Source organism: Lichenostomus cassidix, chromosome 3, assembly GCF_008360975.1.
Source record: "Lichenostomus cassidix isolate B80296 chromosome 3, HeHo_3.0, whole genome shotgun sequence".
NCBI lineage: Eukaryota > Metazoa > Chordata > Aves > Passeriformes > Meliphagidae > Lichenostomus > Lichenostomus cassidix.
In genome coordinates, this window is record NC_139483.1 from 36,572,570 (window position 1) to 36,584,766 (window position 12,197).

General features: G+C 40.8%; 2 protein-coding genes across 6 annotated transcripts in view; one reads left to right on the forward strand and one right to left on the reverse strand.

The window, feature by feature from the left end:
- Positions 1-2,651, reverse strand: part of PRKN (parkin RBR E3 ubiquitin protein ligase) — a 681,963-nt gene extending 679,312 nt beyond the window's left edge. Inside the window, exon 1 of one of the 2 annotated variants that reach the window (XM_085055318.1) lies at positions 2,507-2,645. In XM_085055318.1, coding sequence (XP_084911444.1) covers positions 2,507-2,513 — 7 coding nt within the window. In that variant the 5' untranslated portion in view covers positions 2,514-2,645. Of the gene's footprint in view, positions 1-2,506 lie in introns of both variants that reach the window. The other variant, XM_085055319.1, reaches the window with a different exon arrangement.
- Positions 2,652-2,888: 237 nt separating this feature from the next.
- Positions 2,889-12,197, forward strand: part of PACRG (parkin coregulated) — a 204,266-nt gene continuing 194,957 nt past the window's right edge. For 2 of the 4 annotated variants that reach the window (XM_085055322.1, XM_085055324.1), the window contains exons 1-2: positions 2,891-3,041; positions 3,271-3,485. In XM_085055322.1, the coding sequence (XP_084911448.1) occupies positions 3,312-3,485 (174 nt within the window). In that variant the 5' untranslated portion in view covers positions 2,891-3,041; positions 3,271-3,311. Of the gene's footprint in view, positions 3,042-3,270; positions 3,486-12,197 lie in introns of all 4 variants that reach the window. The other 2 variants (XM_085055321.1, XM_085055323.1) reach the window with 2 other exon arrangements.

Here is a 12,197-nt window from a genome sequence, read left to right on the forward strand (position 1 = left end):
CAAATTGCGTTTGTAAGGAACCTGAATGTGCACAAGTCTATGAGACCTAGTCTGTGAGAAAAAAATAAAGAAAAAAGAAAGAAGAATAAAAGACAGAAAATCAAAAATCAATTAAAGGAACTATTATGTTACACAATTATATTATAACATTAATTTATGAGAACATAAGGCATTTCCAGAGATATGAAACGGAAACATTTTGGAAAATATACCACGTGTTTCAAAGGAAAATTATTTTTAATACTCAGGTAAAAAAAAAAATGGGCAGATGACACAAATTATCTCACCCTTCCCCTCCTGCCCCAAATTTTGCCATGGCATTCCCAGCTCACAAATGTTTAGAAGAGACTTTTCAAAAAGTCTCAAAGCAGGAAATTTATTTTATTATTGGGGGTGTGGGGGAAGGTGTTGTACCAGTTTTGGCTGGGATAGAGTTAATTCTTCTTAGAAGCTGTTTTGCATCTAGTATGAGAATAATATTGGTAACACACTGATGTTTCAGTTATTGCTAAATAGTGCTTAACTCAAGTCAAGGACTTCTCAGCTCCCCATACTCTGTCAGTGAGGAGGTGCATAAGAAACTGGGAGAGGGTGTGGCCAGGAGACAGCTGACTGGAACTGGCCAAAGGGGCATTCCATACCACAAATCATGCCCAGTAATAAACTGGTGACAGTTGGCCTGGAGGATGGGCTGGACACTAGTCAGTATCACCTGAGCAATTTTATTGTGCATCCCTCGTTTCTCTTGGGTTTTATTCCTCTCTCTCTCTCCTTTTCATTGCAATTATCATCATCATTAGCAATATCAGTACTATTATTACACCATTCGTATTTTGCCCCCACTTCTCCTCCCCACCCCCCTAAGGCAGGGGAGGAGGGAGTGAGCCAGCATCTGTGTGGTACTTAGTTGACAGCTGGGGTTAAACCAGGGCAGGTTGCAACTCATGTAAAGCTGTGTTTTTAAATTTGCAACTAATTGGTATGTACATTTCATAATCAATATTCACAAACATTTCCGTCTGCCACAGTGAAAATAAAATTATCATTCCTCAGCCATATAACATTTATATTCATGAGCAGTAAGTAAATATTTAGATTTCAGTGTGAGGGCTAGAGGCATCAGCTCTGTAACCACATGGGCAGTCCCTTAGGTACGCTCAGCGTACTTTTCTGAAGCATCCAAAAACAAACACACGCTGCAGTTCTGCAAACACATGTATTTTATATACTACAGCAATACATCAGATCAGCAGATGACACCGCAAAATGAAAACAGTGGAATACCTGACCTTCTGTCCTTCGCTTAAGCCAAGCCTTCAATTTAAAATACTGTCCACTACATAAGAGAAAAGAAGCGCAAATGACAAGAAAGTCCAGTAACAAATATTCCAGCCTAGGAAGAGACCATTTGCATGAATATTTTTACAGACTGAAAATACTGCAGAACTGTTTTTAACTTTCTTTTCTGCTTTAGCAAAGCTGAAAGAAAAAGAACATTACCCATACACTCATATTCATACACTAATAAGAAAAAAACCCCAATTTCTAGCCGAAAAACCCAAAGTCTTCTTGGAAATTTCTGAGATGTTAAATTTAAAAACAGGAAGTATTTTTACAACACAATGTATGGTTTTTAACTTGATCAGACCTTCAGCAACTATGACACCAACACTGATGATGAAACAGCAAGCCTGAGGACGGCACAGTGTTAAAATGCATGTGCATCCACTGTATTTCACACGTTTCACTTTAATAATTCTCCAAATGAGAAACTGAAAGCAAGACGAAATATGTAATGAGAAGGCTACAAACGGATCCTGTAATTTTGAACTCCCCAGGCAGATTAATCTCACAAGGAAAAGAAGAAAACCCACTGAAACAACCCAGTCACGAGTCACACACCATCACTGGATGGGTAGAGAAAGCAGCTCAAGGACCAAAGGGTCACACTCCCAACACCATGAGGTGAAAGCTGTCCTTTTTCAGGTCACCACCAGGCACCACGCCAGACCAGTAACACGTACATAAGCTGGCAAGGCCAAAAAAGTTCGCATATCACACAAACCTTGCCCAGAAGCACTTACAATAGATATACTGAGAAGGAACAAAAAGCAATTTAAAAATGGGCACAGCCACAAGCCCTGGCCAGTTTTTTTAGCCCTCTGCCCCAGGGTAAAACAGGAGGACAGTGACTTCTCAGAACTTTGGCCCCGCGTTCCCCGCACGGCCCCGACAGGCATTAACCAGCGGGCGCAGACCGAGGGCAGCCCCAGCTCGGCCCCGCCCCGGCTCCTAGCCGCCCCCGCCCCGCCGAGACGCCGGGGAAGCCGGGCGGGGACGGAGGGGAATCAAAAGGAGCCGGGCCAGCCTCCGTCGCCCCCCAGGGCGCACGGGCGACAGCAACAGTAGGGACTCCGGCAGTAAGAAAGGGGCGTGGAGGAAAGGGGCGGGCAGGAAGGGCGGATCCGCATCCGGGCTCGCCCCGCTCCCTGACGCGCTCACTCACCGATCATGGCGGCGGCGGCCCTGAGGGGGGAGAGGGGCGCCGCGTGCACGCGCGCGCACGTGCCGCCCGCGCCTGCCGCTCGGCCGTTTCCCTCGCAGCTGCCCCGAGGGGTCGCGCGACCGCGGGCGGTGTGCGCCGGCCCGGAGCGCGCATGCGCCTCAGTGAGGGAGGTGGAGGCGCGCGCGGGGCGCTCTGGGTAGCGTAGTTCTTGGCCAGTCCATCCCCGCACCTGCTCTTCTCACCTCATCGCCTCACTTTTCTTCACCCCCCCGGCTAATGACTTTCTCGTTAATTGCCGTCCGCCGCCCCGGTGTTCGCTGCACCGTGGGTAGGTACAACTGTGCGGCGCCGGGCGATTTCCCTCCCGCTTCCCTGGCGGGTTGTTGACTCGTTGCCTGGCGACGGTCGCGTGGCCGGGGGAGCGCGCGTGGCGGCAGGTGCCAACGGACCGAGAGCGACCCGCTGGACTGGACCAGGCGGAGGGACAGCGGCGGGTCGGCGGGGGGGACAAGCCCCCGGGGGACAAGGACATCAGGTGCTGATGAAGGGCTGGACGCGGGGGGTGGGGGGCTCGAGCTGGGACGATGCAGACGGGGATTAGAGTGGCGGGAGGGGGCCAGGCGGAGGGCGCCTGCCTGTGAGGGCAGGGAAAGCGCGGGAAGGGCGTGTGGGGCTCTCGCTGGTTGCAGAGGGAGCGGAGTTGGACCTACTGCCTTTTCTAACTCCCTGGGCACGGGGTGCTGATGTTCTCTTGTTGTTTCCAGTCCGTAATTTGCATCGGTCCGTCGCGGGCGCCGGTGGGGCGATGGTAGTGGAGGAGGGGGGCCCGGGCCCCTCCAAGCCCGAGTGCGGCAGGTGCCAGCGCAAGTGGGAGAAGAGGGACAAGCAGCAGGACAAGCAACAGGACTTGGAACGGGACAAGCCACAGCCCTGCGACGGATTCACTATTAAAGCCATGATGAAAAATAATGTTTTCGCGGTACGTTTGCTGCTAGCGTAGAGGTGATATTCATTAACGTGCCCAAGAAGCATAGCAAGTTAGAGCTGTGAATAAAGCATGTCAGGAAGGTGTGCAAGTTGCTAATACCTTATCTGGAGGTTGCTGAAATTGCCTTCAGACTTTGCAGAAGTATTGCCACAAGGTAACTCTCTGTGCCTGTGGAAGTTGTGATGTTTCAATCACCAAGTGCTTTGCTCTGGTGCCACAATTTTTCTGTATGGTTTTGTATTGGCAGTGCACGTCCTGTTAAACTGCCAGCCTCTGGAACTGCGTGTGAGGCTTACTGCCTCCCTTTTAGCAAAATGCTGTCAAGTGGTACTGCAGTATTTCTCAAAAGTTTTCCCAGTCTGGCACAGTGTGTAAATTTGCTGTGTGTGTCACAGATGATGGCAGAGATCTGGAAAATACATTAATTTTTAAAATAAGCTTGGAAAATAATAAAAAGCTTTCACACCTTCTAGGGCAACACTAAACTGGAAACAAACATTAGTTCTCCAACTTGCAGTTCAAAGACAGAGGAATTGAACAAGTGGATTTCATTTTAAGTAACGGTCACAATTTCTAATGAACTTGGAGTCTTGTGAGTTGAAATATTAGCATGAAGGCCTTTTAAATCACTTTATATTGTTTTCTTTCTCTACCTTTGTCAGAATTTAGGAATTAAAAAAACATTAACTACTACAGATGCTCAGCATGTAAGGGGATGAGGTAATATGAGCATACATCTCTGCCTAAACTCCTGAATTGTATTTTTCTTTATTTGAACACACTTCAAGGTGTTAGTGAAGTCTTGAATTCTCAAAGGTTTTTAAAATCTATATACTATTCTGACAGCAGTTATGAAATACATTATTTCTTTGTTTTGCTGAAGTGGTCTTCCTGGAGTAGTCTGTCTGATCTTGTTATCTCCAACAACATCTTAAAAATCCAAACAAATCCATCTTCTAACAAATTTTTAATAGAGTAATGATTGTGTACCTTGAAAAACTTTCTCCTAATTAGTAAAACTAAATTGTGTTTCACCTTAGTTGGAAAAACACAAGGTGGACATAACCCAAAACCCCCTTTGTTTTAAAGATTGTTTGGTTTGTTTGTTTTTCATTCCAGAGATGCATGGAATACACTATAATACTCCAGCAGCCTTAAGGATTAATTTTTAAAATGTGTCTTCTGTTCTCTGGACAAAATTCAAGTAATGGATATTTGCACATATTTATTTACACCTAGATATGTAAAAGACAATTTAGTCTAGAAGAATCATTTGTTTCAGGGGAGTTTGTGAACTACATATTTAATTTTAAAAAAGGACTTGTGAACATAACTAGCTATGAGTTTAATCAGAATTTAGGTTTCCTTTTAAATAATTATAGAGTATTAACTTTTATGGCTGCATTTCTAACTCCAAACATGAACAGAATGTTAAATCATGTGATACTGTCGTTAAGCAAATGCATACAGGTAAATCTGCTGCCTTTGAAGCTACTCATTGAATAACAGAAATTAGTTTCTTTGGCTTGCACATCTGGAAAACATTTTACCCAACAACTTCCCACTTGAAATGGGCCTGTCACTAGCACTAGGTCAGGTCAGTGATGGGTTTTCTTAGCTAAACTGTGAAACCCAAACATCAGAGATTGCCTGACCTCTCCAGGCAACCTGTTTCATTTCTGCCCTGCCTGCCTATCCCCATGCCTGCCCCCTCAGCCCTTTCAGAGGTTGGGTTTACAGTGTTCTGAGCTGCTGCACACCTTCTACTTATAATTGGGTAGGAAGGAAGCAGTGAAACTGTTTGTGGTCCTGGGAGGTTTGTAGTGCTAGGGGTATGTTTTGCAAAAGCTCCAACTGGGGACAGGCAGCCACTGGAATAATTTCCAGTCAGCGTGCAAAATAATCAGGATAGAGTAAGGAATATCTCGCTACCACTCTGTCTGTGCAGAAGTTGGTGTTCCTTTTCTCTTTTCCAACTACTGGTTAAATGGAGCTTCAGATTTATTAAGTGGTCACTTGTCAGAGGTTGACATCATTGATGAAGTTCTCTTGGAAGGCTTAGGAGTTGACTGGAGGGTTGAAAGCGCAGCAGGAATATCTAGTTAAGACATGGTAATTCTTATTGTTAACAGCATGATAAGGCTTAGAGTTAAATGTGTTTGGCATCTCCAGGTCAAACAATGAGGTATTGATTAATAGCCTTTGGTGCAAGCATGCAGTTAGTCTTAAACTCTTAGGATAGAGCCTTAACAGACTACCATTATGCATCTATGACTGTAAATATTGTAGTAAAAGTTCCAGAATTCTTTGACATTGCTTGGGCAAAGAGTGTTTTACTAAGCTGTTTCTCATGAAAGTTCCTGAAATAAGTAGGTGCAGAAATTAAATAGATGCAATATTTAAGACTTTTCTTGGCTCTTGCTAAATCTAAAACTTGCTTGTTGAAATACAATGCTTAAATAAATAAATAATAAATTTCAAAAATGTTCCTGAACTGAAGAAAGTGTTTAAGTTATTCCAAAACTGTAAATTTATATAGCAGTTTAGATTAAAAGTAAGATTTAATAAAGGTCTTCTACACTAACAAGCTACATTACATTTTAAATGTTTTATCCTCCAAGTGGAATCAAGAATGTTATGTGCTCATACTTCACAGGTACTGCATGTAGAATTAGGAATACAATTTAAAGTTAATTTATATAATTAATATATTAGCAAGTATACATGTATAATAAGTATAAAAGTGTCTGAATGTGAATGTGGACCGCAGGAAGTAATCTCTGTTCCCTTCTGATCCTCTCCAGATGATAATTTTCTGTTTCCTGTAATTGTAAATAAGAGAATTAAGTGTTGGTGTCCCCCTTTTGGGTAAGGCACTAGTGGTAAAAGCACTTTTCCAAGGACAGGATTCATTTTATTACTGACAGCAAACAGTAGAAAGGGAATTCCAATCTATCTCCCAACTTTTAAAAGATTGCTATTATATTCATGTGTTCCATGACATCAGTTAGAAACTGCCTCCAGGAAAAGCCACAAGGATTGAATGAGAACGTCTACTAGATGGTCTTAGAAAGGAAGGGATGCTAAGCATTGTTTCTGGGTTTCTAAAATCAAAATAGCTATTCAACCTTAGAGAGTCTTAGTTATGTGTAGAGCACAGCTTTCATTTCCTAAAAGAAATGTAATTGTTCATAAGCAGAAAAATGATTTTTTGTATTGCAGCTTTGTGTTTTCATTCTTCTGTTCCTCATTTAGGAGTCTACAGTCTGTATGTATTGGGATGAGTTCTCAATCTTTGTACTTCAAATTCTTCTTTCAAGCCATTTTCAGTAATGTGCATTGTGAAGTGCTTTCTTACCCTTTGCCATTTGATAATAACTCATAGCAAGGGTTTAATTTTAACCATAATGTGATTTGTTTATATTCTGAAACTTGTAATTTGACATTATATTTATATTCATCCACACTGTGTAACTAAGACTACTTTTGTTATTTACCTTGTAGCAGTCAAAGTTTCTAATCTGATTTTGAGTCTATAGGAAAGAATACAAGAAAGAAGTTGTATCTTTTGATTATAATAGCTAATTTATTGGAAAAAGCGGTGTGTTCTGGGGGAAGTAGATGTCAAGTTAAAGGAGTGTTTTGATAAATGTATATTGACAAGTAACACATCTGTTTTGGAGGAATTGCTCCAGTTTAACAATAGCAATTGTGTACAATCTACGAGTGCACTTCAGTGAACACTATGAGACAATTTAAACTGTCAGTGCTCTGGAAGGCAATCCTGTCTTCTTCCTCTCTCCGGCTGTTTAGTACTGCTGCCTCTTACTGTGTCATTTGTACAATGTTGGCTGATCAGGGAACTGATCCTGCTGAAAATGCTCCAGCCTGTTAAAGCTCGCAGTGTTGAACTCCAGTCTGTGAGATCAAGGCAAGTAAAGCTTCTTCTTCAACAGGGTTCATCTCTTCATGTGCCCTTGTCCCTGTCCTGACTGCATGCTTCCACCTCCCCTTTTGCACTGACATTGTTTTCTCTTGCAAATATAGAGTAAGTTGGATCAGCTGTAGCAGCTAATATATGCAATGAGAAGGGAAGCAAGAGAATGTCGGCACAATCTGTGTGGGTGGGAATGTATCCTCTTGGCAACATCATGGTCTTAATTCATTTACAACCAGTTATTATATTGAGTTCTAGCCAAGTAACTCCACAAGCATTTACAGCAGCATGAACTTGCACCACAATTGGAAGGCGTTGTTTTCATCCCTGGACGTTTATTCTTTGTGCGATAGGAACTTTTGTATGGCCTTGCAGTGAACTGGCCCTGATTAAATCTAGATTGAAAGCAGCTCAACTTTTTTTTTTTTTAAGCAGTGTAGACTTGACATACACTTTGGTAACAGTGCAAGTTCACAAAAATTGTTGCTGCTACAGCCCTGCCTATTTCTACCTCCTCCTTTGTGTTAGTACACAGTCATCCAACTGGATTGATAAGGCACTTCTGTTGCATTAGTTTCAAACATGAAAAGCTTCAACCCAAGGAGGTTTTTATTTCCCCTCATGAAGTTATGTTTCTCTCCAATTCCATGCTTGTATTTGCTGTAATGACCTCTTTGATAATATAATATAAAAGTAGAATATACAGGAAAAATACTAATGCTTGAGACCATAATTTTCTCAAAAGGCTTCTATTTTGTATTATGTTTTCCAGCTATAACCTAGATGGCTTAATCACACTGCTCTTATTTGAAAATACTTCAGAAACAGACCCTTTTGTGTTCACACTGCAACTACGAACAATGCCAACCTTTCACCGTATCCACAAAAATAAAGTGCTGGTGAAAAGGTCTGTTTCTTACCATAAGCACGAGGAAATCTTGCTGCTTCATTTATGAAAATCTGTTATACATTTGGATCTCCAGTAAATCTTCTCTTATAATTCAGTCATATGACTTAATATAGTTCCTAAGTAAATTATCAGTTAGACTCTGTTTTGTGGTTTAATTGACAATTCTTGTCTTGAATCACTTCATTTTATTCATGATACTTTGCACAGAAAAAGACCTTGGGAGGTTTTAAGTTTAACGTTTAGAGAAGGTAAATATAAATTGATTTTAAAACATTATGGCAGTGCTCTTTCAAAACTCCTCTACTAATTACTTTTTTATGAACTAATGAATAAAATATTCTAACTTGAGATGATTACAGAGGCTTGTCAAATTCTGTCAATTCTTGCATAGAACTTAAACTATTTTAAACTTTGCAAACTCTTTACAGATTTCATACAAGTTAAAATACTGCAGTGCTTTGAGTGTATGAGTATCTTCATCTGTTGTTTCTCTAACTGAAGAGGGCATTTTTCAGTTTTGAGATTTTTTACTGCAAATATAGGAATTTGGAACAAGTTGTTAGACAATTATCAATAAGGATAGTCTCTGAACATGATTTTAACATCATGTTAACATGTCAATTTCCTATGTAGGGAATTACCTAAAGTCAGCATTGCCCACATGCAACTGAGTATGCGTCTGGAGCCAACCAATCGAAATTTGCAAGTGGTAAGTTAGAAAGCATCTATCATAGACCCTTCTCAGCACTCAGACTCCAGAACAGTTTCCAAGGAAATGGACACATATGTACATATTCTTTCTTTTAACTGGATGTCTTTAATTTCAGTTAACAAAAATTTTGTACTCTGTGTGGGCTTCAGCCTTTGTCTTAGTTTTCTCCCTGTTTGTTGACTGAGGATGCTCTAGGATACTACCTGGAGTAAGTTCAGTGAAAAGCTATCAAGGCAGGATTCTGGAGCCCATGTTCCAGGAGGAGAGGCTGAGGGGAACTGTATATCAGTCTAGAAAAGAGAAAGCTACCAGAATACCTCATGGTATTAGGTCCTAACAGACCTAGTGACCCAATAGCTGTGAGAAAGCTGTCAGGAAGATAAAGCCAGTCTGTTCTCTCTAATGATGGGGGAACAAGAGATGTGTTTTGAAATAAGGTGTTCATGATGGTAAAAAGGTTTTTCATGATTAGGATAGTCAAGCAGTGCATCAGGTTTCCCAGAGCTGTGCAGTCTTCTTGAAGATTTTCAAGACCCAAATGGAAAAAGCCCCTAGCAACGGGTTCTGAGATAACCATGCTTGAAGAAAGAGATTGAATTAGAGACTTCTTGGGATAATTTTCCTGTGATTTTACTTCTTCCATATTATGGTTGTTTGTGGTCACTCCATGGCAGCACTCCATGCTGCTCCTCAGGTCAGGCAAATTCATGATGACTAATTTACTTTCTGTTTGCACAAGGAAAAAGGCATTTGAGGGTTTTTGCTTTAATAGATTTGCTGTCTTTCTGAAGATGTGGAGAGGGGAAAAATACTACAGCTCCATTGTGACCCTTATAAAAACTACACAACATATTATTCCACATACAGTACTAAACTACATCATAAACCTAAGGTTGGCTTTCTGAATACAGTTGAATAAGCCTGCATCAGTACTTGGGTAGCAGCAACACATGCTTAATAGCTGAGAGCAGCTGCAGCTAATTCTTCTTACGTGGTCTGTTGCAAGTATGCAGAGAGTGCTGCTGCCAAGTATGCAATGAATGCTGCAAGGAATTGGAGCAGCTGGCCATGTCTGTAGCTGTCAGCTTCTGGATGCTGTCTCTTGTCTCACAGTCTCCTCTTGTCACTGCTAAAACTTAAATAACACTGGAAGCTTTAAGCAGGTGAAGGACGCAGGAGATATAGCACAGTGGCATGCACACTAGGAAAAGGAGTGGGGAAACAGAAAATGAACTGAACATGTCTCCCTAGAGCAGGGACCTGGGTGAGCATTAACACAGTATGATTTTTTTGTATGGTTGTGCTCCAAAACTTTGCAGGCAGAGAGTGCTGAAGTCTGTGCCATGGAAATGGAAGTATTCCTCCTTTTCATAACTGGTGCTTTGGTTAATGTATGTGCTTAGTCTGTGTTTAGCTGAAATTATCTGGTAAGACTTTGAAGGGGTCACAGAGCTTTTGGGTTTTTTGTGTTTTCTTAACCGTTTTGAAATGACAATTATTGCACAGGCAAAAAAACCCTGTAGCAAACAGTTCTAACAGTACGTTGATAAAATGTCTAGACAATGTCAGAGAAAAACTGCTGTGAAAAGATGACTGGTTCCTCCTAGCAGTAGTTGATTCTTTTTTATACTTGACATCCATATAAGCAGTTTAGCATAGCTTTTCATTTTCATAGCAAAGGTCAATAATTTTTGCTGGCAAATTTACTGCTCTTTGATAATTTCCTTTGTTACATAAAATATGTGTCAGATAGGATGAAGTTATGAAGTCCTTTATGGGGTCACAACATGCTGAAGACTGAATTATGGAATCTGGTCTTTAATGATTGCACTCTGATTCTGTGGATATATTACAAATATAATGTTTCTTATAGTTGCAAACTTCGATCTCTGATGGGTGTAAATTGAGGGGATGCCTGCAAATATAGGAATTGCTCCTGAGAGCAATTCAATTCTAGTCAGACTTTCTGTGGAATTTCTGTCAGGCCTCTTGCCTGAAAAAACAGGATTCTGATGTGATAATAAAACCTGCCTTGATTATAATGGGATGGTATACATATAATTTAGCTTTGCATACATTTGAGATGGTCTTTTTTCATGTAAGATTTTTCTTTTTAAAAATTACTCTTCACCCATCTTTTTGTAAGGGGTGATGTCAACATCTTGATAGCAAGAGTAAATCTTGATTTGTTTTCAATTTTATAATAGAAGGACATCATTAGCTTGACTAAAATCCAGACTAGCTTTGTTTGATGGGGTTTGGTTGTTGGTTGGTTGGATTGTTGTGTAATTAAAGACTTTTTAAACAAGTGTATACTACAGTAAGTACAAAAATTCTGCACAATGCGACAAAGTTAAAATACATCATTAAAATATCTGTGCAATGAAAACTCTTGAAGCAAGCATGGCATACTGTTAACTTCCTGTGTAACAACCAATTGAAGGAAGACTACATCTTAAAAAAATTTTTTTATGCCTATTTCGTTGGTCATAAGCCTATCACTGAGAATGTTTTATGTGGATGGTAGGCAGTACGTAGTATTCTGGACAAAAACCAACGTAAATCGAGATAAAAGGGTACAATGCTTTCTAACCAAGCTCATATACTTAAGACATCCATTGGTTTTGCCATTATTACATAAGCACTTTTAATAATTTTTGTCTTGCTCAACATCTCAGTATAATATGAAAGAACTACTTCTGCATAAGTTGTTTGGACTTACTAGGTGTTCTTGAAAATATCTGTAGGCATTAGGTCTTCTAAGTTTAGCAAATCTTTCATTCTTACAGTAATTGTTCAGATAGGATTTCTTTTCTGTTATTTCCATGTAAGATTTGTCTTAATGACAGCTGTATTATTAAGTCCATGTTTTATGGAATGAAATATTATTTCCTGATTTTTATTTTTTTTTTTTTCAAGGAAGTGAGTAAGGAAAGCCCTATGGAAGGGGAATTTCTGCAAGGGAATAAGTGTGCAAGAGCTGGGGTTAGGAACATCCCTGCTAAAGAGTTAGGGTGCAAGGATCTGTGCAAGACTGGGATTGTACAAGATCATGCACGTGAGGCTGGTGCATGCCCCTATGTGCACTTCCAGTCCCACATGCTCCACTGAGTGTGGCCACCACAGAGACCTTTTTGGAACAGT